The 25,769-nt window shown below is 32.6% G+C and overlaps 1 protein-coding gene across 8 annotated transcripts in view; it reads right to left on the reverse strand.

Moving 5' to 3' along the window:
* Positions 1-18,164, reverse strand: part of Vps24 (vacuolar protein sorting 24) — a 33,104-nt gene extending 14,940 nt beyond the window's left edge. For 7 of the 8 annotated variants that reach the window (XR_013876511.1, XR_013876509.1, XR_013876510.1 and 4 more), the window contains exons 1-5: positions 18,023-18,163; positions 15,326-15,415; positions 14,940-15,022; positions 14,056-14,086; positions 3,540-3,593 (exon numbers count right to left, since the gene is read on the reverse strand). Coding sequence is in view for 2 of the 8 variants with exons in the window: in XM_080150327.1 (XP_080006453.1) it covers positions 3,540-3,593; positions 14,056-14,086; positions 14,940-15,022; positions 15,326-15,415; positions 18,023-18,061 (297 nt within the window). In the remaining 6 variants the exon portion in view is untranslated. Of the gene's footprint in view, positions 1-3,539; positions 3,594-14,055; positions 14,087-14,939; positions 15,023-15,325; positions 15,416-18,022 lie in introns of all 8 variants that reach the window. The other variant, XM_080150329.1, reaches the window with a different exon arrangement.
* Between the last annotated feature and the right edge of the window lie 7,605 nt (positions 18,165-25,769).

A 25,769-nucleotide genomic window follows, 5' to 3' on the forward strand; every position in this document is an offset into this window, starting at 1 on the left:
ATATGAGAAATTGTTTCTATCTGAATTCAGCCTTGACAAAATACAATATAAAATAACTACACTAATATATTATTTAGGATGGTATAAAAAAGGGGGGGGGCGAAAGTGACACTTTTTGAAACCAAAACTAAAAGTCAAAGGAACTCAACTAAAAAAAGAGTTACAGGTCTGACATTTTGCATGGCAGTTGCTTTATAGGGGTACAATATGGAAATGTGAATAAACGGCGGCGCAACCGCCGAAAACCGCCGAGAAAAGGCAACAAAAATTACGTCGGGAAACGGCGGTTTTCGGCGGTTGCGCCGCCGTTTCTTCACAGTTCCATATTGTACCCCTATAAAGCAACTGCCATGCAAAATCTCAGACCTGTAACCCTTTTTTTAGTTGAGTTCCTTTGTTGACTCTTAGTTTTGGTTTCAAAAAGCGTCACTTTCGCCCCCCCCCCCTTTATTCTAAAATGACTTTAGGAATGAAATGTACCCCATAGCATTTCATTTTTATCATGATTTAAATATTTATGAGAAGTATTTTTCTGTTTGAAAACATGTGTTTTTATGATATATATTTAAATTCCAAAATCATTCCAAGTAAGTATTTGATTAATATTAATCATTCTTCCTACCTGAAATAAAAATAATATTGTTTTTTTTGGTATGCTGCCTATTTTCATTCCCATACTCATTAAAATATAATAAAAAAAACTTTCAAATTGTAAGAAGTTATCTCTTGGATAATCTTCATTGTTAAAATATGATAACAACCAGAGAAAGAGAGGACAATGATCTGTTTAATATTAAAGTCCCCAAAATATTACAATAACGTTTTCTTATTTGTTGGCTTAACAATTTTGGGGACTTTTACTGAATTTTGATTTACTAAGTTTGGTGTTAAAACGCTTAAAATACTAATTTTAATCTACAGAAGGGATAATTTTGTGTGCTACCATTGTGCTACATCAATTTATCGGCCATTGTCTTATCAATTTAGATCCCTGGATAACAACGAAATGTATTTTATGTATCTATACATCAACAATGCAACTAAGCATCTAATTTCATACTATGTAAACTGTTTTATAAGCATAATAATTTCGACTTTGCCCTACTCCACTGAATATTTACTATTAATGCAAAATTATGAATGGGGTAAGTTAAAACAATTTTGCATTTTAAAAACATACCTAGGTATAATAGGCATATTAGGCTGAACAATGGGAAATTTTAAAGCCCTCTCTTGAGTGAAAAGAATTAAAATTTGTATTATGTGGTGAGAATTATGAGAAGCCAATTGAATTACTGGTTATGGAACTGTATGTTTGTTTGTATTATTCATTTTCCCAGATTTCTACAAACTTTATTTTGATGAGCATTCAAATTTGAATATGAAAAGGGACAAAGTGTGTGAGAGAGAGAATGAGAGAGGTAAGCCACAGGAATAAAAGTTATTATAAATTGTAAAAATTAGATTAAAAGTGGGACCATCAAACTCAGTTTAAGAAGATTTAGTGTTTGAAAATTAATAATTAATTGGTGGAATTAAATTTTCAGTATGGATTCGAAACCGATAAATATCCGCTGGATTAATACGGGTTTAGAGCTATTCTTTAAAATCATGAACAGCTTCGTATTACAGACAACTTTCACGAATATTAAAAGAATAAAAAACTTATTTAAATGTTATAATTAGACCTGTGCGGCTGCATTTGGACAATCCTATGAATTTTTAGCAATCTGCAGCTGAAAATTTATCAGATTTAGGACATAAATCTAATCACGGCTGTCATATATTGGAACAATCCGTGGCAAAACTAAAACCGTATTTCTTTTCAACAAGTCACAGCCAAGTTACCTATTTTACCAACAAAATTGGATAATTTTCTAACCTTACCAATAAAATAATACTTAAAAAATACTTTGTATGAAAATAATTAAGAACAATGAACTTCACACAGAACTGCGTACCTAGTTCAAATCAAGCAAAGAAAAAATAAACCTATACTTATTTGATTGTCAAGGTAAAATTCACAATAGTCGTTTACCAACAAATTCAGAGTTAAAATATTTTATTTAACTTGATTGAATAATCCCTGTATCCCTTGAGAGCCTCGAATCCCATTCATTTAATTGGGCATCATTCCAGTTTGCATACAATAAACATATTGAAACAATTCAGGTGAGGCTACTCACTCTAATGGATATATTATTACTTGGATCTTACACCAGATTTTCATGTTCTCTAATAAAGTGAAACTTGCAGCGAGTTAAAATAACAATTACCCCCATTCACCCCCTTTACCAAATCCCATTCCCTCGTACTGAATGAACCAACTGACCAATAACCGATGTCCATGTTAGCAATCTGAATTTACGACAAATTTTCCCCTGTCATAATATCCACGTATATTCTACATCCATTTCAGTCACAGATATAGGGATTGCGTGTCTTTATTTTTCCTTTAAATGAAATTGAAAATTACTATCCAAACTTAGATATTTTTGTGTAAAGGAATCGATATTATTGAGCAACTTTATTTGTATTTGTAAACATAAAAAGGAACTTAACATCCAAAAGCAAAAAAAACGGACAAAGTGAAAAAAGCAAATGTTGAGTGGTCATATAAAAAGAAAGGACATTAAAAGGATATATTAACATTGATAAAATATCACGAAACCTTCAAAAAAATATGCATATGTCTTTTATTGCATTAACCATGGACTGGCAGACAAATTAAGTTTTAAAATGGATGCTCTTTAGATAAAAATAATCTTTAAAAAAACTGGAAATCAACTTCAAGAGCAGCAGAAAAAAATATGTAAAAATCGAAATAAACCTAAAATTGATGTAAATGTTGAAAAATGTTATAGAATTAGCTTTAATAGCAGCTGATTATATCTGATTTCCCCCATAGACTGACGGAAGACAGACAAAGTGAATTATAGAGTACCTACGCTACTAAAAATGATGTAGTTTTGTCACGATGATTGAATTCAAGTGTTGGTCAATACCGTAAAAAGCTTCCACTATTGGCTGTTTTTTGCTTAAATTCCGCGTCAAGTGGCTTGTATAGGCAAATAACTGCTTGTGCCGGTGTTATATATACATATGCTTTTTTTTATCTTATTGGGAATAAATGATAGTTATTAATCTCACATACATAATTTTTCAGGGTGGCTGAAAACCGGTTCTGATCCAGCGGATATTATTAATCGGTTACGAAGACATACTGGAAATCATACTACAATAGTTCTGGTGGGATACTCTATATAAATCCTTTCTAAATTGTTTCCAGGTTTTGTGTCATTAACTATCCATAATTCCCTGTCAATTTCTATTTCTCCTCCCTTTTACCTACTCTTTCTCTCATATTTCATTTGACATTTTAGCCCACTATTCATATTTAGATGTAAAACACTTCGGTTAGTGCAATAGTTATGTAATCATAAAAAAAATATGCTCGCTAAGCACTTTGACTGAAAGCACCGTTTTTAGCATTTTTTTGGGATATTTCCCTGATACAAAAATTATAAAAAAGGTTTTACCTTCAGAGTAGCTAGCTGGCCTTTCATTTGTAACTGGACGGAATTCAAGTTTGCCTAAAATAGAAAAAAATATTAACAGAAATATTAATAAGCCAAGACTCATACTATTGGGCTTTTATGTAGAGACAAATAAAGTAGAAGAGAATACAAATAAAGATATTCTTAATTTCGTCTCCTAGCTGTTAAGTCTCAAATATTTGATAATGGTTTATTATAGGTTTAGTAGTATAAAATTATAGTAAACAATTTATACCTAAACATTAATAAATTGGGTAGGCAATAAAAATTGTACTTACATGTATTAACAAACGATACAGAATTTTAAACTTGAATGAGAAATATCAATGGATATATTATTATTTGGATGTTACACCATATTTTCATGTTTTCTAAACTCGCAGCGGGCTAAAATAACGTTAACCCCCATCCGCCCCTTTAACACATCCCCTCTCCTTCTACTGGATTAACGAACTGACAAATAAATGAGTTCCATATTAGCAACCTAAATTGACGACAATAATATCCACGTATAATCCATATCTATTTTGTACTGTCAAACTTTTGGTTCCCTTGTTACTAGAATTTATCTCTCAATTCAATATATTTGGTCGGGATAAACTTCATTTAGTTAAGTTGTCCTTAAGGGTGGGTTAGCCACAAAAGATTGAAATATACCAAAATATTTTGTATCGTGTTTCCTTATCAAATCTAACCTTTCCTTTGGGGGGGGGGGGGATAAATTCTCTGAATAATGATACAGGCAACCCCCCCCCCCCCTTACAACATACATATCTTTCAACAGTTCAACAATTCTTCCCAATTTAATTGCACTCATTTATAGCTCACAAGGGGATATAATCCTTTCTGTAGCTTAACCACTGCAAGGGCTACCTATACTTCGTCATATATACCTGTCCATGCCACTTTAACGTCAGGTCCAACAACCAATGATAACTAATGGAAGCCAATCTCCTATTCGTTTCAAACACCCATGTATTAGATTAAGTAACATCAAATAGACAACCAACTCTTTGATTGTACGAACTTTGTTTGGAAGAACTAACTGTGCATGGCAATGTGGAAATGAGTTGCAACTGTTTTGAGCCAAGGAATTTCCCACTACTCACAATATAAATGTAGTAATCTAAGACGATTCGAACCAATCACCCTCCCGACGACGATCAGAAGCGCAACTCCGAGGGTCTGCAAGGGGCTAGCCTAAACTAACTAAAAAAACATTGAATAACCCAACTTGATCTAGATTAGCCTATCCATTAGCTATTTACTGAGAGGTTGCAAACCTGCTTGTCTAACATTAAGCAGCTGAATATCCTTGATATTATGATAGCATCAAACTTTGTAACACCTATTGACAACAATTCATTTGAAAACTTTAAAAAGTTTTAATATCTTTAAAGAAATATCCTTCATAAGTCTTGTAGATTTTATGATGGAGGAAAATTAATATTTTCATTTTATGACAATTTTAATACACACTTAATCAATATATGGTAGAAATTGATAATATTAAGCCAATTTATTCTATCTATCTATCATTTTTCCCTTCACAGTTGAACAAAATGGTAGGGAATAAAACTACAATCTAAAGAACAAAAGACGAACTACAATGAGCTTAAACTAATGTGTTTTTTAAAGTGAAAATTATAAAAAAGAACCATCCAATCAAAATTTAAATTAGCATTAGTTGGCAAAACTAAGTTTTTCTTTTCTTAACTCCAGTAAAATGCCACTGTTCTTTGTGCGCCATTGTGAATTTTGTTAACAATTGGTCCCAACTTAATCGTCCACTGAATAAAATTTTCTCTTCAACTAAAATTGAAATTGTGGAATCTTTTAGAGGATTTTTGTGGCACCGGACAGAGAAGTAAATCTTAAAATAATTTTAATAATAACCAATTTTCAGTTATACTAAAAAATCATCAATTGTATCATATTATACGAATATTATAATAAAAATAATAATTTAAATACCAGTTTTGTAAACCCTGTTTTAATCTTATAATTTTTCATTTTTATATATTCGCAGAAAGCCGTCTATAATACGATGCGATAAATAACTATTTTAACACAAAAAGACAATGAGTTAGATAAAAAAAAAAACAATGAAAGAGCTTTTTAAAAATTTCTATTTTGTTTCTAAATATAAACTTTGTATTTGAAGGAAATATCCCATATTTACACTAAATAAAGAAGGATAGGGGGTTAGAAATTCAACTAGGATGGAAAATTTACACCCCTTCTGTGTCACCCTTCTACTACCTAGAAGACTAAGATTCAGAATTACCCAGCTGCAAAAAATCTGAAAATTCTTGTAAAGAATCCCATGACAAATATACTTTTTTTAACTTAGTCCGTATGACTATTCAAACCACTGACAGAAACATATGATTTATTTGACTTCTTTCTGAAAACTGCATGGGAATTTTTTTGAGAAGATTCCACTAACTATTACTATGACTGTCTGTCTGGCCGTCCATAATTTCAAAGTTAAACAATTAAATGGCCTAGTACACTTAATTTTTGATGGTATGTTATAATTTGTCAAAATATTTATCCATGTTTCGGGTACCTAGTTATATTTGTACATGAGTAGACCTATAACAGTAGCAAATTTCGTTCTTCCCCATACAAATCTTTTTATGACTAGCACTTTTCTACTTTAAATGTAGATCACTAAAGAATCGTTTTATCTGCTTAAACTTTTTGTATAATTTCTGTTTGCTTTGAGCAATGTTTAGAGAAAATATTTTTTTCTGAAGATCCAAATAGTTTTTAAGAGTTTTAGAGACATAAAAGGTATTTTAATATATGATAAAGACATAGTTTCAAAATAAAAAGAATTTTAATTGCAATTTTCTCAGAAAGGAAATAAATTATCCTTTTTACTAGTAAACTAATGCCTATGGCTTAAATACAAACCAACTCAGCAGTATCTATTTAGAAACAAAGAGATAGGGTAAAAGAAGAGCATCCATTTATGCTTTCTAGACTTTAATAAAGTATTTGATTATTTTCTTGTTGAAAATATACTAAAGTGATATGTCCACTGAATGACCAGAAATTGCAATGCTTAAATAAAATATTACCTATTTCATTAAAATTGTGTTTTTATTCCCAAACAATGGTATGCTTGTAGTGTACCTTTTAATCCTTATATAAAAGTAACAAGTTCTGTCTTTTTGTCTGTCTGTACGGAAAGATGTCGCTAACCGCTGAACCGATATGGTTCTCCTTTACAATGTGGCATCTCATAGGTCCTGAGAAGTTTATAAGTGTTTTAGGTGAGGACACCATCACTCTCCCAAGAGAAATCACCCCTAGAAAAAATGGACCCCCCCCATGAGATAAAAAAAGAAGGGTCTAATACAAGCCCCAGCAACTCAAGTGCCACTGGACGCTGTGCTAAATAATATGTAGTACATATAGGAAAAAATCTTGTTAGTATTTGATTGTTTTTGGGGATTTTAAGTCGATCCATTTGTGCAAGAAGCAACTATTTCTCCTGTTTAAATAAAAACAATGAAGGGTAGAGAGGGGTAGAGGGGGGGTGGAATAAAAAGTAGATTTATTGAGTACACATTATACTTTGGCTCTAGCTATAATTCACATAACTGGGCGGGCAAATAAAATGTAGATAATAATCATATCTATTTCCTTTGCCTCTCTTTCACAAGACCAGTATCTATATTCCAAGAAGAATAGATCCTGGTTGGTTCAGCGGTTACTGAGATCTTAAGCTTCAAACGGACAGACAGACAGAAGGAAAGATATCGTTCTACTTTGTAGTTTAGATAATACACACCTAATATTATTTCTTGTAGAATTAATCAGTTCACAGCTGATTAAAACGATAATGAACATTATTCATCCTTATTAAACAACAAAATATAAATAATGATAAAAATTGACATAAAATTTTTTTGAATGAAAAGGAAATACTTGTTAAACCGGAACTTGAATAAAGTTTTATTTGAGTCAGAAAGAAGGTTGGGAGAGGTGTTGGTTTGATTAAACAAAGTTTTACCCAATATTATACTCAGGACATGGGTATAGAATATAGATAACAAAAAACAAATAAATTTTAAGGTAGAATCCAACTCATAGAATGGATATCACTTAGAAAACATGTGGGTTGAATTCGAACCTCCCCCTCTTCCACTCAAATTTTTCAAATTAGTTTTTAGTTTTTGGGGGGAGAAGGAAAGATGACCAACCCCCCCCCCCACTTTTTAATTTTAAAAAGAAAATCTAATAAATATATTTTTTTTTTGAGGGTGGGGAGGGGGATTTTTTTCTTGGAACGAATCTCTTGGGCTGGTGGTAGCACCCTACCCCAAATAAACCTTCCCATGTCCTTTGAAAGGCTACTTTATAAAAGAGAAACATTTCGGTTCAGCGGTGAACTAGTTCCGTAAAGACAGGCAGAGATATTTTACTTTATAAGGATTATTCAACAGAATGAATTCTATTGTTTGACCACTAAAATTTTAGGAATAGGAAAATCAATTAAATTACTTTTTACAAAAATCTTCATTTAACTTTGTCCCAAAAAAGGTTAGCAGCGGGTTAGGTTGAACAAAAGTCCCTAAACCAATCCAACATTATTTTTTAAGAACCAAATCTGTGTCAGTGTACTACACTAACATTCCTAAGTTTGGGTAAACAGTAAAAACTTTTTATACAATGAAACATTACCTACAATTTTGCATTAAAAAAATACATAAAAATAGTTTTATCCCATTTCTTGTGTATCAAAGATGCATGGAAAGAAGTCTTATTTCATGAAATAAACAATTAATAGAACAATTTAGATAATTTACTACTTATCACAGATAATTCAAACAAATTATATGAAAAAATGAAAAATGTTTAAAATGGAATAAAAAAACACTTTTAAAATGTAAGAAAACTACTTAGGTATTAAAAAGAGAAATATGCAATAACAGATCAAACGAAAATATGATTTTAAGGCATTGATCCATAGTTAATTTTCCCTTTAATTATATCAATAGCGATCAAACATTTATTGAAACAGGCGGCTGAGATAAAACAAAATCTCAAACAAACTGCTAGAGTAGTTGATAAAACATAGGAAAAGTTTGAACGTTAAAATGATGTGAAGCCAAATAATTTGAATTGTTGACTGAATAATTAGATATAGATAAGGTTGCTATGTATTGCAACTGCAGGATGCTTTTGTTGGCTATTTATCTCTGGGAAGTAGCAATGGATATATGATATACGTGGATGTATTGACATGGGAAAATTTGTCGTCCATTTACCTTGATAATAAGGAAATCAGGATCATGGAAAGAAAACAAAGTCATTCCTTAATTAGGACAGAAGTCACCTTCCTAGGAAGGACATAAGTAGCTTCCCTTATGTGAGAATTTGTTAGATGAAGGGCATAACTTGCCTCCCTTAACAAAGATTTTGCAAGATGGAGGACATAAGTAGCCTCCCTTCACCACACAAAACCTAGCTTTTTGGTCCTTCACATGGCAAAATCTTGCATAAAATAGTTTATCTGTCCTTCACATAGCAAATTCTTGCAAAACATAGCATTTATGTCCTTCACATAGCAAATTCTTGCAAAACATAGCATTTATGTCCTTCACATAGCAAATTCTTGCAAAACATAGCAAATTCTTGCAAAACATAGCATTTATGTCCTTCACATAGCAAATTCTTGCAAAACATAGCAAACTCTTGCAAAACATAGCATTTATGTCCTTCACATAGCAAATTCTTGCAAAACATAGCAAATTCTTGCAAAACATAGCATTTATGTCCTTCACATAGCAAATTCTTGCAAAACATAGCAAATTCTTGCAAAACATAGCAAATTCTTGCAAAACATAGCATTTATGTCCTTCACATAGCAAATTCTTGCAAAACATAGCAAATTCTTGCAAAACATAGCATTTCTGTCCTTCACATAGCAAATTCTTGCAAAACATAGCAAATTCTTGGAAAACTTAGCATTTCTGTCCTTAACATAGCATTTTGGTCCTTCACATAGCAAAATCTCACAAAACATAGGTTTTTCTGACCTTTTTCTATCAGGAGATCAGAACTAAATCAGAACACACATAACAAGAGTTTTTACATAAAACATTAAGATTATCAATTATGCATTTAACTCTGCATAAATTATGATAATTTTTTATTATTACCCCTCCCCCCCCCCCATTTAAAATCTACCCCTGCATAAATTATGATAATTTTTTATTATTACCCCTCCCCCCCCCCCCATTTAAAATCTACCCCTGCATAAATTATGATAATTTATGCTGAGTTAAATGTACTGTTTGAACTTCTATCTAACAGGATATGAGAACTTAATCAGAACACACAAAAGAGGCCAACTATGGTGCCATGTAGGAAAAGTGGCATTGCATTCTTGGGCCTAAAAGGCGTCATAGCTGGCCCCTTTTCAGTCCATCATATGACATGGGAAGGAGGTTGAGGAGCATTTTATGCAGTCTAAATTCCCAAGAATGCAATGCCACTTTTCCTACATGGCACCACCTCCCATGTCATATGATGGACACAAAAGAGGCCAGCTGTGACGCCTTTTAGGAAAAGTGGCATAGCATAGTGGAATTTAGGCTGCATAAAATGCTCCTCAACCTCCTTCCCATGTTCTGTGTTGTGTGTTCTGATTAAGTTCTCATATCCTGTTAGATAGAAGTTCAAACAGTACATTTAACTCAGCATAAATTATCATAATTTATGCAGGGGTAGATTTTAAATGGGGGGGGGGGAGGGGTAATAATAAAAAATTATCATAATTTATGCAGAGTTAAATGCATAATTGATAATCTTAATGTATTATGTAAAAACTCTTGTTATGTGTGTTCTGATTTAGTTCTGATCTCCTGATAGAAAAAGGTCAGAAAAACCTATGTTTTTTGAGATTTTGCTATGTGAAGGACCAAAATGCTATGTTAAGGACAGAAATGCTAAGTTTTCCAAGAATTTGCTATGTTTTGCAAGAATTTGCTATGTGAAGGACAGAAATGCTATGTTTTGCAAGAATTTGCTATGTTTTGCAAGAATTTGCTATGTTTTGCAAGAATTTGCTATGTTTTGCAAGAATTTGCTATGTTTTGCAAGAATTTGCTATGTGAAGGACATAAATGCTATGTTTTGCAAGAATTTGCTATGTTTTGCAAGAATTTGCTATGTTTTGCAAGAATTTGCTATGTGAAGGACATAAATGCTATGTTTTGCAAGAATTTGCTATGTTTTGCAAGAATTTGCTATGTTTTGCAAGAATTTGCTATGTGAAGGACAGAAATGCTATGTTTTGCAAGAATTTGCTATGTTTTGCAAGAATTTGCTATGTTTTGCAAGAATTTGCTATGTGAAGGACAGAAATGCTATGTTTTGCAAGAATTTGCTATGTTTTGCAAGAATTTGCTATGTTTTGCAAGAATTTGCTATGTGAAGGACAGAAATGCTATGTTTTGTGAGGTTTTGCTATGTGAAGGACAGAAAAGCTAAGTTTTGCAACATGAAGGACATAAGCAGCCTTCCTAATGTAAGAATTTGTCAGACAAAGGACATAAGTCACCTCCCTTAAGTTAGATTTTGTTAGATGAAGGACATAAGTAGCCTTCCTTAGACCAATTTTCAGTGACTTCTGTCCTAATTAGGAATGACTTTGTTTTCTTTCCATGATCCGGAAATCACTTGTTGGTCAGTTCGTTTATCCAGTAAGAGGAGAGGGAATGGTATAAAGGAGATATCATGATTTTAGCCAGCTGTGAGTATTACTTTTTCAGAGTACATGACAATCTGGTGCAACATCCAAGTTGTAATATATCGATTATATTACTTAATTATAGCACTTGACAATAATAGCTTACTATTGCAAAATCACATACATGGTCACAACAAGGAAGAGGGGGGGGGGATAGGGGTGAATTAAATTAACAGAAATTAAGATAGGATAAAACAATAATTTTTATTTTCATTAAAAAAAAGTTTCAAGTTGAAAGATCAGAATGCAAGTGGAAAAAGCCAAATGTTTGTGGTTTTAAAATATCTAATTCATAGAAACTTAAAAAAATTGTTTAATCTCTAAATCTCTTACTTGGGCAATTTTTTAATCTATCAATAAACAAGGATGACAACATCCATAAGTAGCGAAGCACAAAAAATCGTTGACGGGAATACGTACAGGTAGATTTAAAAGGTTTTTACTAAAATCAAGAATAGATTTATTGGATAATATAAACATGAAACCTTGTTTTATTTTGCATGATGACGATGGTCAAAGTAAATTATATTAAAGATGCTCATGACAATAGGAAAAATTATTATGATACTGATATCCCATAAAAGTTTGAAAATTGCATCAAAATAAACAAAGATATGGGGAAATATGTAAAACATATAAAAATAGCCAAAAACCTGATAAAAGGCAGTCTGGCCGTCATGGTAGTTTTATTAAAACGACAAAAAATTTAACTTTTAAATCCTTAACTTAAAAATTTGGAAAATCGGACCATATACACTGAAGATATGGAAAAAAAGTGTTAAATATATAAAAATAGCCTAAAACCTGCCAAAAAGGCAGTCTGGCCGTCATGGTTATTTTGTTTAAAAGACGGGAAATTTAATTTTGATATCTATAACTGAAAAATTTTGAAAATCGGACTATAAACACTGAAGAAATGGAGAAAAATGTTAAATATATAAAAAAACAGCCTAAAACCTGCTAAAAAGGCAGTCTGGCCGTCATGATTGTTTTCTTTAAAAGACGGGAAATTTAATTTTGATATCTATAACTGAAAAATTTTTGAAAATCGGACCATAAACACTGAAGATATGGAGAAAAATGTGAAAAAAATAAAAATAGCCTAAAACCTGCTAAAAAGGCAGTCTGGCCTTCATGGTTGTTCCTTTAAACGACGGGAAATTTAATTTTGATATCTGTAACTGAAAAAATTTTGAAAATCGGACCATAAACACTGAAGATATGGAGAAAAATGTGAAAAATATAAAAATAGCCTAAAACCTGCTAAATATCGGTCCGAACGCCAATGATGTTTTAAAGTCAATTGTGCTCCTTAATGATGGGAATGTTGTCAAAAAATTTCAGCATTCTATCTTTTATAGGAGCTGAGTAAATCCCATTTCCCCCATAGCGTTACGGACTGACTGACTGACGGACGGACTGACTGACGGACGGACAAAGTGAATTATAGAGTAGCTTCGCTACTAACAAAGTGAATTATAGAGTAGCTTCGCTACTAAAAATGAGTTATCGCCAATTTTACTGACATACTCAATCATATCTGCATACCTTACTTAGTTTCAGAGTACCTGCCCTCGTAAATTAAAACAAAGGGGGGTTTGAAATCCCCATATCAATGTCAACAATCATTATGGCCTATAGAAATTTGTTCACATTTACCATTCCCCTGATCCCATAATGCAAGTACAGGCATACTGAGAAGCATGCATTCATTTTCTTGATTAGGTAATCTACATATTCAACCAAGAATACAGGGATGGGAGAAAAAAGAAATGTCGTTGTTCTATTCCTCCCTGATATTGAACACTATCATTGCAGGGATCTAAAGGGACAATGGCCGATAAATTGATGTACTTCTCTAATGACAACACAAATAACCACTTTTGTAGATAACAATTATTGGTTGAAACGTTTGGACACTCAACTTAATCAACCAACCAATCAAATTCAATAAAAGTCCCCAAAGTTGTTCAGTCAACGAATAAGAAAACGTTATTATAAAACTTTGGGGGCTAGTGTAATAAACAGCACAATGTCCCCTTCCTCCCTGCTTTCATTGCCATTACGTACATATTACCGTCTTGTTGCAACAAATATTTCTGCATAACTTTTATACAAACAACTATGATATTTAATCTTATTATATTTTATTGCATATAAACCTAACAAAATCCAAACAAATCTTAGTTATAGAATCGAAAATTAAAACTTTACTGCTAATCCAACTAATCTATAGTACACCTATGTTTGTTTAATAACTGATACCGATTCAATGACTACAGTATGATATAGGGAACAATTTGAAGAATGCTTACGATCTTCAAAAATATTGAACTTTGGGTTGAACTTATCAAAGGTAGACCAGGCGTTACAAAATCTAAAGTGGGAATATATGCAAGATCCGGCCTTATATATTTCTTTAGGTTTCAAAATAATGGTTTCTTTTTTTAGTGTATTCTTTTAAGACTAAACAAAGAAGAAAAAAATAATTAGGTATTTGACTTTGTAAAGTATCGGATAATGAAGAATAAAATAACTGAGGAAAAAAAAATTTTCCAGTATGGCTTTAAAACCGATTGACATCCGCTGGATTAGAACCGTTCCAAAGATATACTGAAAAAGCATGTATAGCATCGTATTATAGAAATTTTCCATGAATATTAATTTTTATGTACGCGGAAAGCTGTGTATAATACTTTGCAATAAATAACTATTGTTAACTCTTACCTTTGCTGTATAGAGCTTGGCTTGGGATTTCCTGAAAACAAATAGAAATAATTTCATTTATAACCAATCATTAAAATTCTAATTATATTGAATAATTTTTATTCGTAAAGTTTAAGTTTAAAAATACATTGAACTATTTTAAATATTAGGGAAATCAATTTTCTGAAAGCTATATAAATAAGATTTTTTGCAAGAAACTCGTGTATTCAGGGATAAACAATATAAATCAGAATTTATATTTAAAAACACAAAAGCGGTTTAGCAGTTACAGAGATAACTCAATACACACAGACAGACACACACAAAGACACAGATCCTGTTACTTTTAAATCAAGATAATTATCGTAGCAAGGGCTATTAGAATCCCAGCATCCCTTTGCTTCCAGTTTACTTAGACCTACGTTTAAAATCTAAAACTAGCATCAAATATTTTGCCAAGATCAGCATACTTTCAAATCCTGTCGATAAAAAGTAGCAACACAATTCTTATTTTGAGAGGCTTGATTGAATTATATTGAGCCAGGTAGTTATCTGTATTATACTTCTATACTTATATTTTTAATCTTTTTAAGAAAGCAAATATTCTTGCTGTTACAAATGATAACTTTAGCACACACACTAACTATTATGATGACAGCTAATTTGTTTGGCAGAAAGATGCGTTTCAGTACACATCAGGAAAAAAAGGCATTCTTGATCAATTTTCAATCTATAAAAGAATAAATTTTGTATTTGTTTTTTTTTATATTTATCCTTATGTAAAAGTAACAGAATCTTTGTGTGTGTCTGACTGTACCGAAGGATCTCGCTAACCGCTGAACTGATATGTTTCTCCTTGGTCCTTGGAAGGTTTATAACTATTTTTTGATAAAATGAAACATTACCTGGAATGAACAATTTCTTTGGCCAGAATAGCACAAACATCCTTATCTCCTTTTTTTGCTGCATCTTTTAAGGATTTTGTCACCTAAGATTTTAAATATTTATTTTATATCCTATGGAGAAAGTTAATTTGCTACAATTAAGATTACTTCCAGCTACGCACCAAGAGGCACCTTACATCAATGCTGGAAGGTGCTGAATGTAACTTGCTCTCGTTCGTACAAAGTCCCTTTTGAAGTTTCATTCAAGAAACATGTGATGTCTAAGACTTTCCCTTTTATTAAGAAAAAAATATTTCTAGCACCTGCGGAACTCACTAAACCTTACATTAAAGGTTCGTTTGTGGTCCATATACAATTTGAAATCAAAGATATTTAGGTCAACTTACTTTTAATTCTTCCCGTTTGATGGCATTAATTTGTCTGTCTAGTTGATATCCTTCTTTACGAATTTTCTTGGTCCATTCATTAACTTGCTCCTTAAAATAAAAATAGTTCATTGAATTGTTTTTTATTACTCAGCACGATTCATTCTACACCTTATCGCCCCATATCGAAGGAAGGGGTACCCGCACTCCCCTCTACAATTATTTTTTTTATTAGATATTAAAGGTTCTATTTTGGGACTATTTGTTTTTAGGGAAATTGACCTAGTCTCCCGCCAAAAAAAACATCCTAAAAACCTTGACCAGACCAGAAACAGTACAAAGCTTTACTAATTATTGTAGAAATGTAGACATACATCGATCAAGTGGTTTCCGAGATCTAACTGAGTACAACCTGGTATAATTTGATATGGGATTTGCAATGTCCAAATATATTTATATCTAATTTTGGTGACAGATTTTCACAATTTGCCAGATTATTCCAACAAAATAGTTCTTAACAAGTAATGGATATATTATTACTTAGATTTTACATCAGATTCTCATGTTCCCTTAATTAAGTAAAACTCGCAGCGGGCTAAAATAATGATACTACCCATCCACTCCCTTAAACCAATCCCCTACCCTCAAACTGGATTAACGCACTTACCAATAAACGAGGTCTATATTAGCAAGCTAAATTGACGACAAATTTTTCTAATGTCAATATATCCACGTGTTTCCGATATCCATTATTGTCACAAATGAAACTAACTGTGTTTCCTGTACTTGATGTACATAGCAAGTACAAGCTTTAGGCCAAGGTTGCTGGATAAAAGTGTATTGTATATACAAAGCGGATAATAAAATATGGCACAATCGCTTAATTATGTACAATCATAGGGATCTATAAGGATAAGACAATAAACGATTAAAGGGGGGGGGGGGGTAATGCAACCATCTCGTAATCAAAGATTAAATGGCACTTAGAATTCGAATTTCGTTCTGAAATTTTGTATGAATAATCCTTGGTAGGTCTATTACCTTAAGTCGAACAAAAAGTTGGAAAAGTAACGACTGGCGGCTAAGCCGTTTAGCCGTTTTTTGCCTATTTTCAGGGCAAATTCATCATTAATTACGTAGAAATCAACTTCTTAAAACATATTTTTGGTTTAATTCATGTTAAATGATAACAATAACCATTTTTAAAATTTTTAGTACCAACAGCTACCGGCTAGAACCGTTTGATAAGGTTTTTGAGCGACAAAAAGTATTATGTAGAGATAGGTTTCGTGACTAATTTGCTCTTAAGATAGCGAAAAAATGGCAAAACGGCTCATCCGCTAGCCGTTAGCCGTTACTTTTCCAACTTTTTGTTCGATTTTGGGAAAATAGACCTACCAATGATTTTTCATGCACAATTTCAGATCGAAATTCGAATTCTAAGTGCCATTTAATCATTGATTACGAGATGGTTGCATTACCCTCCCCCCCCCCCCTTTATGTAAATCCCACAACGATGATGAACACAATTACCCCTTCTGTAGATTTAATAATATCATTGGTTGAAAAGTTTGCACTCTGCTAGTTTAGCCCAATGCCCCCTCCCTCCCTGGTAAAAACGTAACTTGGATTGGTGAAAATTTGATCAAGCTAAGTAAAAAATGAGTATGTATGCCTTTGTATTGACAGTAACTCAAATTTTACTATTTAATTTCTGTTGTTGTTATAGTATGTACACTCCAAGCTTTGCTTTCAGGAAATATAGATTATTCATATAGAAGAATAATTTAATTATAGTTGCGTTGACCACATTGGGGTTTATTCAAAATAAATAATATTGAAATGTTTTGAAAGTCACAAAAACTAGGTAACAATGTACTGGATAGTAAAGAAATAAAAATTGAGGATTAGGTAGTTTTCAGGCATTGTTAAAACAGGGACATCCAAGCTTTTTCTTTTGAGGGGGGGTAGAATGAGGGGTTTTATAGGTTTGATGGGGGTATACAGTAAACACAACCCTTTTACCCCAACCTTGGACGTCTGTTGGTAATATTCAGTAGGCTTCAGTTAAAAATGCGGTTTAGATTTGTGATGTTGATCTTTAAGACAACAAAACAAAATTCATTATTAGGTCAACAGCATTATGTATGTGATTTAATAATTTTTGTTTCTCATCCTTTTATACAAGAGTCAAAACATCAATTCAGACCCATATTTCTATACCTAAGTGTTCTTATTCAACCCCATAGAAAAATGAACAAAGTTTATTTCCTAATAAAATATTATTTACAATGTATGAACACCATGACAACCGCATTCTGGTTTCCCACCAGAGATGCATGAACTTGACAAAATTCAGGCCCAGCAACAACAGCTTTTTTTATCATTTCTAATCATATAATAAAAAGGTCCTTCCCGTTTGGAGGACGGTCCAATGCACATTGCAATCCTTGTATAAAAGTAACAGGCTGTCTGTCTGTATCATAGGATCTTGCTACGTTTCTTCTTTAGCTTCTAATAGGTCCTGGGTAGGTTTATAGCTATTTTGGAGGAGGTACCACAAAACATAAAAAAAATTAAACGCTCCCCCCCATCCCTAATTTTTTATTTTATTTATGAAAATAAAACAAACCAACACCTCAAGGGCCCCAAGAAGACTCTAGGAAAGCAGCCGCTAGTAATAAATATAAAGTAGCTGCCTTTCTAACACTAAAATACCTTTGGGTCAGCTGGTTTAGATTTTCCAAAGAGCCCCATTATTTTTTATTCCTTCTCTTTGTTTATATTCAAATGGTTCAATAAACTTAGGTCATCATTGTAAAGTCTGAAGAAAAAAAGTTTAGTTGCCAAGGTATGGAACTAGTTACAATATTAAAATCCTAAAAAAGGAGTTCACAAAAACGGATTTTTGTCTTTTTTATTACTGAAGATTTGAATAAATATCAATAATTTAACTTCAAATTAAAAATAATGAAATAGTACTGTATGCATATAAATCATAAACCTTCCAAAATATGGTTCTTAAAGAAATAATTAAGTAAAACCAAACCTCACTCTTATGATGTGGCATTGTACATGGGTACAAACTTTAAGCTTTAGAATTATAATAGATATAATAATTCTAGATTAATCATGACTCGTTAAGAAAGAAATTAAGAAAATGTGATAATTCATAATATAGATAACATTTAGAGGATGAAAGACTCAGTTAGGTGTTATTTTATTGTATCTTCTATAAATCAAATCTTGTTAGAGGCTTGTATGATTACGTAGTCCTATGCACAAGACTTCGACTGGACGAAATAGCTCGGAAGTTTAATAATGGGGACGGTTAATATCAACGTAGGGTCAGATCCCAAGACACATACAGCACAACTATTAAACTATTAACTCTTTGATTGCACAAGCTTTTTATCTGGAAGTCTTAACTGTGCATGATATTTAGTTGCGCATGTTTGGCAAAACTGAGTTTCTAGTGGCATGACTTTCTAAGCGAATAAGGAAAAAACTCTAGGATTTTTGTTAATTGAACTGCGGATTTTAAAACGCCCCAACATATTGAAAAAAATGACACCTTGTTTATTGAAATCGGTTGGAAAAGTAGCTCTAATAGGTACCTAAGCATTTAATTTTTATTTCATAAAAAAAATTCTGTACAAAAAGGGAAACGTATTATAAAGAAAGGAGAGTCTAAACTCAATGGAAAACTAACTCAATTGTCTTTAAAAACAGCAACAACTGCATTTCTGTTGAAATTTATAATTTATGAATGTTAAATCTCACTTGCAGAAGGCCTATTGTTCCAAATGTTGGTCTTAAGGCCCACGGCATTTAGAAACAACAGCATGGGTGTCAAAATTGTTGTTTAAAAAACCGCAATTTCCGTGGATGTTGTGTTAACTACAGTGCTTACTGCTCACATATATTAAGGAATAAGAACAAGAATTAGAAGGGGGGGGGGGGGGGGATTCCTGAGCCAGCGGGATTTTGCCAATCTATTCCTTATCATTATTAAATACATCTAGCCTATGCTTGGCAAGTGTCCTACATAAGTCTACTGTACTAAATGTAACGTTAGATAAGGCATTCAATAAAAGACAATGCATTCAATAAAGCCAATAATATAAAAACTTGATCAACGAATTTAAAAATATTTGGTATGTAACATCTGTATGTTTATTTTCTAAATTGACAGAGCAAATCTTATCTTGTATTTTATAGAAAACTAAATATGAATTAAGAAATTACATTTGTCTAATACAGTAAGAAATAATTCTGATCTAATTCCTGTAAAAAGTAAAAGTTAGAACCCCTGAAAATAGTTTAAAACTTGAAAACTAACAACTCAACTGAGTTGAAGAAACAAACATTCGTATTTTGTTGAAACTAACTTTGCATATATTTTCCTTATTTTATTAGGTACCTACCTAACTACAAAGTTTGCGTGCAGTTTCACTCATTTGTTTTATTCTAGGAAGGGAGAGGACAGTGTAAGTTAAACTACAACACTATATCATCCGCCTTAAATCCAAAATAATTTTGAGGAAGAATAATCTATCTTTAATTTCCCCATCCCCGGATACCTACTTAACAAACCTATCTATTAACTTTAAAGAGTTTCAAGAAACTTTAAGCTGAAGGGGATTATTTTGCGTTTAATTTTAATAACAAAATGCGGGTTTTGATAGAGATCTAAAAGGGATAAGACAATGATCGATAACTTGATGTACATTCCTAATGATAAAACACAAAATTAGCCCTTCAAAATTACAATTAGTAATTGAAACGTTACATTACAGTATGAACCAACCATCAAAATTCAATAGTCCCAAAGATTGTTAAGCCAACGATTAAGAAAACGTTATTATAAGACTTTGGGGACAAGTGTAATAAACAGCCCAATGTCCCCTCCCTCCCTGGTATTTTGATCTTTACAGGTATACAAAACAAATCTTGCTTTGTATGTCCGATTTTTATGTTTAGGCCAGTAAAAAGTAAGTTTATTTTGACAATACAACTGTATAATTTATCATTACCTTCAACAAAGCTCACATATTAATACATCAAGGCCAAATTTTTCAAGTACAAAAGAAATATTTATCAATCCTTTATATAAATGGTTCTGGTACTTATAATAAAGAACATGTTTTCATACGATAACAAATAAGTAAGAAAGTATAATTTCAGCCACCCATTTGAACTGACACTTAAACCAAAGGATCTAATAAATGTATATTCATCTCGATTTTATACTGTCATTTATCAGATCTAAAGTGTTTTTGATTTACTTAGATTGAAGAAGGTACCTACTTACCCATCTTCCTAAAAAAATACCTAACCCTCTAAAAAATGTGAAACAGAGGCAAAAAATAATTTATTGCTTTGTAGTTCAGATTATCTAAGGAGATAAATTAACCGTAGAACCTTTATGAGAATTCTTATTTTAATTCGAAAGGAATAAATATTACTATTTTCATTTTGTAAATATATATAAACATTTGCATAAAAACTCTACATAATGTGCATGTGAGTCACCAGTTTTTGGAAGATTTTTTTTGCAAAAATGATTTAATGATAATCAGTTGTGTGTGTTCTTCTGCATTCGATGCAAATATATATACACACACAAGCTTCCTTTCTATCTGGACCAAAATATTATTCCTCACTCTACATTTTTCATTTTATTTAAATAATGATGCCATGTCAGTTGCGTGTATACAATTAAAGGCAAACGTGTCCCATATTGTAGGGACTTATCGTTAAATAAAGTTCAATAAAATTGTTTGTTGACTGTCTGCAGAATAAGATATTAATTTTAGACAGGCGAAACCAGTCATATCATATCTATCAAGCAACTGGTGCATAGACGAACAGGGGTGGAAGTAAAGGGGATGGTTTCACCCCCACCCCAAAAACTTTGAAACGCATCATTTTATCCCCAGGAAAATAAAACAAAGCACGGACGTCTCTGCCATGGTGTATAGTTATACTTTCTTAGCTAGTAAAACAAATAAGTATGTAGTAGATGTTTATTTGAATAAATCCAAGAGGGTTTGAATTGTCCTCCAGATCAGTTTAATGAGAAAATGCCAACATTTCTCTTTCATTTCTTTGCATTAGCCAACACATTAGGGAAATATAGGATGAGAAAGAAGAATATGAGTGTCCACTTACAACTAGGTATGCTAAACATGATTTCAGTATGGCTAAGAACTGGTTTTAATTCAGCAGATAATAGGTTTCGAAGCCATACCGGACAAAAAATGTCTAGATTAACTTCATAATCTGGCTGTTTTAAAGAAATTCCAGTCTTTCGTCTTGATGGGGAAAAATATAAAATATAGGTACCTATCTGAAATCAAGCGATATGTTATTACTTGGATGTTGCACCAGATTTAAATGTGCTCTGATAAAGTAATGCTCGCATGATACCCTTTTTACCACATTCCCTCCCCTCCCACTGGATGAACGAACTGACCAATGAATGTGGTCCATATTAGCAAACTAAATTGACTACAAATTTTCCCCTGTCAATATATCCAGATATATCCAATATCCATTCTTAAATCACAGCGTCGCTAAATACCTATAGGTTTTGTCTGTATGGCTGTCAAAATTGCATAATAGTAAAAACACCTTTTGCATGTAAATGAGAAGAAAGGGGAAAATGTACAAAATTTAGCAAATATATCTGCACACATGAAGTAGAGAAGATGATTATCAAATAAAATTACAAAACTTCTTTAATCATTCTCAACAAATATAAGGGGGGGGGGGGGGAAGTTTTGCCACTTTCGCGTAATCCGTGATTATTAGGCTAGGTATTGATGTGAGACTAAAGGTTATTTGGGATAAAAGTTTAATATTGGATAGTATTTCACGTATATTTAATCATTTTTTGGATAACCCCCCCCTAGCCCCCCGGGGCTCAAAACCCCCCTAAAAATGAACCTAACCTTAATTTTCTCAGAAACCATTTGACCTGTAGGGATGATTTCTTAAAATTAAGCTTTTATGCTTATAAACTAACTTCTAGTTTAGAAGTCACCCCCCTGCCGCCAACCCCTAGCCCTCCGGGGCTCACAAAAACCTTAAAAATGAACCTAACCTTAATTTTCTCAGAAACCATTTGACCAACAGGGATGATTTCTTAAACTTAAGCTTGTATACTTATAAACTAACTTCTAGTTTAGAAGTCACCCCCCTGCCGCTAACCCATAGCCCTCTAATTAGATATTTTAAATAAAAAAAAACATTAAAAGTGCCACTAGAGGCCTCTAGGGGCATAGCCGCTAGTATGGTTATAAACTAACTTTTTGGGGTTGGCGGCAGGGGGGTGACTTCTAAACTAGAAGTTAGTTTATAAGCATAAAAGCTTAAGTTTAAGAATAATCCCTATTGGTCAAATGGTTTCTAAGAAAATTAAGGTTAGGTTAATTTTTAGGGGGTTTTGAGCCCCGGAGGGCTAGGGGTTGGTGGCAGGGGGTTGACTTCTAAACTAAAAGTAAGTTTACAAGCATAAAAGCTTAAGTTTAAGAAATCATCAATATTGGTCAAATGGTTTCTAAGAAAATTAAGGTTAGGTTCATTTTTAGGGTTTTTTTGAGCCCCAGAGGGCTAGGGAGTGACGGCAGAGGGGTGACTTCTAAACTAAAAGTAAGTTTATAACCATAAAAGCTTAAGTTTAAGAAATCATCTCTATTGGTAAAATGGTTTCTGAGAAAATTAAGGTTAGGTTCATTTTTAGGGGGTTTTGAGCCCCGGAGGGCTAGGGGCTGGTGGCAGGGGGTGACTTCTAAACTAAAAGTAAGTTTACAAGCATAAAAGCTTAAGTTTAAGAAATCATCACTATTGGTCAAATGGTTTCTAAGAAAATTAAGGTTAGGTTCATTTTTAGGGTTTTTTTGAGCCCCGGAGGGCTAGGGATTGACTGCAGGGGGGTGACTTCTAAACTAAAAGTAAGTTTATAACCATAAAAGCTTAAGTTTAAGAAATCATCTCTATTGGTCAAATGGTTTGAGAAAATTTAGGTTAGGTTCATTTTTAGGGGGGTTTGGAGCCCCGGGGGGCTAAGGGTTGGCGGCAGGGGGGTGACTTCTAAACTAGAAGTTAGTTTATAAGCATACAAGCTTAAGTTTAGGAAATCATCCCTATTGGTCAAATGGTTTCTGAGAAAATTAAGGTTAGGTTCATTTTTAGGGTTTTTGTGAGCCCCGGAGGGCTAGGGGTTGGCGGCAGGGGGGTGACTTCTAAACTAGAAGTTAGTTCATAAGCATAAGAGCTTAAGTTTAAGAAATCATCCCTATAGGTCAAATGGTTTCTGCAGGGGTGTATATTCTGCACAAGATTTATTTTTTTTCCCCGGCTACAATTTTTTTTATTTTTTTTCCCCCCTAGTTTTTTCTCTCCAAGTAGGGGGGAAAATGAAAAAATATTTAAAGAACTCTATATTTTATTTATTTTATCCCTCCTACCACACATTTTTTTTAGTTTTTTTCTCCAAGGAGGGGGGGAAATGGAAAAAATGTTTTTAGTTTTCTTAATTTTTACATTTTTTTTCCCTCAACCCACTTATTTTTTATTTTTTTTCCCCCCCCCTTAGCCGGGGATCCCATGCAGAATATACACCCCTGGGTTTCTGAGAAAATTAAGGTTAGGTTCATTTTTAGGGGGGTTTTGAGCCCCGGGGGGCTAGGGGGTGGGGTTATCCAAAAAATGATTAAATATACGAGAAATACTATCCAAAAGTAAACTTTTATCCCAAATAACCTTTAGTCTCACATCAATACCTAGCCTAATAATCACGGATTACGCGAAAGTGGCAAAACTTCCCCCCCCCCCCCCTTATCTAAATCTTATCATGTAATATAATTGACAAATTGCAGATTTTGTAAAAGTTTGTTGAAAAATGCAACTTAATACCTAATACTTCCATGAAAATTAAAGATATGGATTCTTAAAAACAGCTAGTTTGCTTTATACTTATTTATGTCTGACTTAAACTATAAACTAACATAAAAGCGGTTCTATGTTTTCATTCAGTTTTTAAATGTGAAACCTAATTAGGGTTGGCAATCCGAATCCGGAATCCGTCCAAGTTTTGGACAATTTTAGAATCCAGAATCCGTTATTTTAATAGCTAGCGGGTTCGGATTCTTAATTTTTATGCTAAAATTGAGTTTTTTGGTCCGAATATTTCACAGTAGCTTTTAATGCTTATTAGAGGTTAGGTTAGGTTAAGTAAGGGTTAGAAAACGGCCGATGTAGGGTCTAGAAATAGGAGGAAAGCTACTGTGAAAACATGAAAAAAGGCAGCTTAAGATTTTTCCCAGCGCCCGGTAAAATTTATTCTTTTAATTCATTTCAAAAAAGGTTTTTCAAAATATTACTAGATTTGACGGATTTTGTAAGAATCCGAATACGAATCCGGTCCAAAAATTGGACGGATTGCCAACCCTATTATAGACAATTTTCTAAAATATATATCACAAAATAAATACCAGTTTTGTTAGCACAGGCAGGACTTCGGCTTTTCAGGGCTAACAAACTGGTTCTAATCTTATATTTTTGTTTAAATATCCGCGGAAAGCTGTCAATAATACGATGCGATAAATAACTATTAACTATTAGTAGGCTTTAAAGTTCAAACAAACTTATTAAGAGGGGATTTGTCGCTTTCCCATAATCTCCAAATATTTTCTATAAAACGATATATTATTAACTGGATGTCGCCCCAGATTTTCATGTACTCCAATAAAGTGATACTTACAGCACGGCTGGTCAAAAAACAATATCTCCTTTACCCCTTCCCCTCCCCTTCTGCTAGATAATTGAAATGACCAATAAATGAGTGCCATTAAAGAAACCTAAATTATCGAAAAAATTTCCCCTGTCAATATATCCATGTGTGTATACTAAGGGTATCCATCTCTGAAAGTCGGAGGCAAATTCATTTTGACATTTTATTAATCTAAAAAGCATTTAACATTAAATACACACAATCATAATAAACTCTATTTCAATTAAAGCAATCACATTCACAAAAATAATCAACTAATTATAATAATTAATATTTAATGAGGGTAAATAAATATAAAACTAATTCATTCTTACATCATCTCATTGACTAGAATTTCTATGTTAAAAAAAAGTTTACATTTTTTCACCCTATTTTTTGGCACTGTAAAATTAAATATTTCATAAAATAAATCTTTTGACTGTAAACAAAGACTAAATAGCCATATGTAAATTCAAATGGTCAAGCCAAAAATACGAAGCATGGTATTTTTCAATGTTTTTAGGATTACTTATATCCATACAACTTGCCTCAAAGCATATGGCCAAGGCAAACAAAATATACCAATCATAACCAAGATACCGCGTATAAAATTAGCATTTTCTACGCGTTTACAAGGGCCACGCAATCCCTATGGATCAGCGGGTCTTGGCTATTCTAGTTTATTAA

This window comes from Acartia tonsa, chromosome 2, assembly GCF_053477335.1.
Source record: "Acartia tonsa isolate MP-2025a chromosome 2, ASM5347733v1, whole genome shotgun sequence".
Taxonomy (NCBI): domain Eukaryota; kingdom Metazoa; phylum Arthropoda; class Copepoda; order Calanoida; family Acartiidae; genus Acartia; species Acartia tonsa.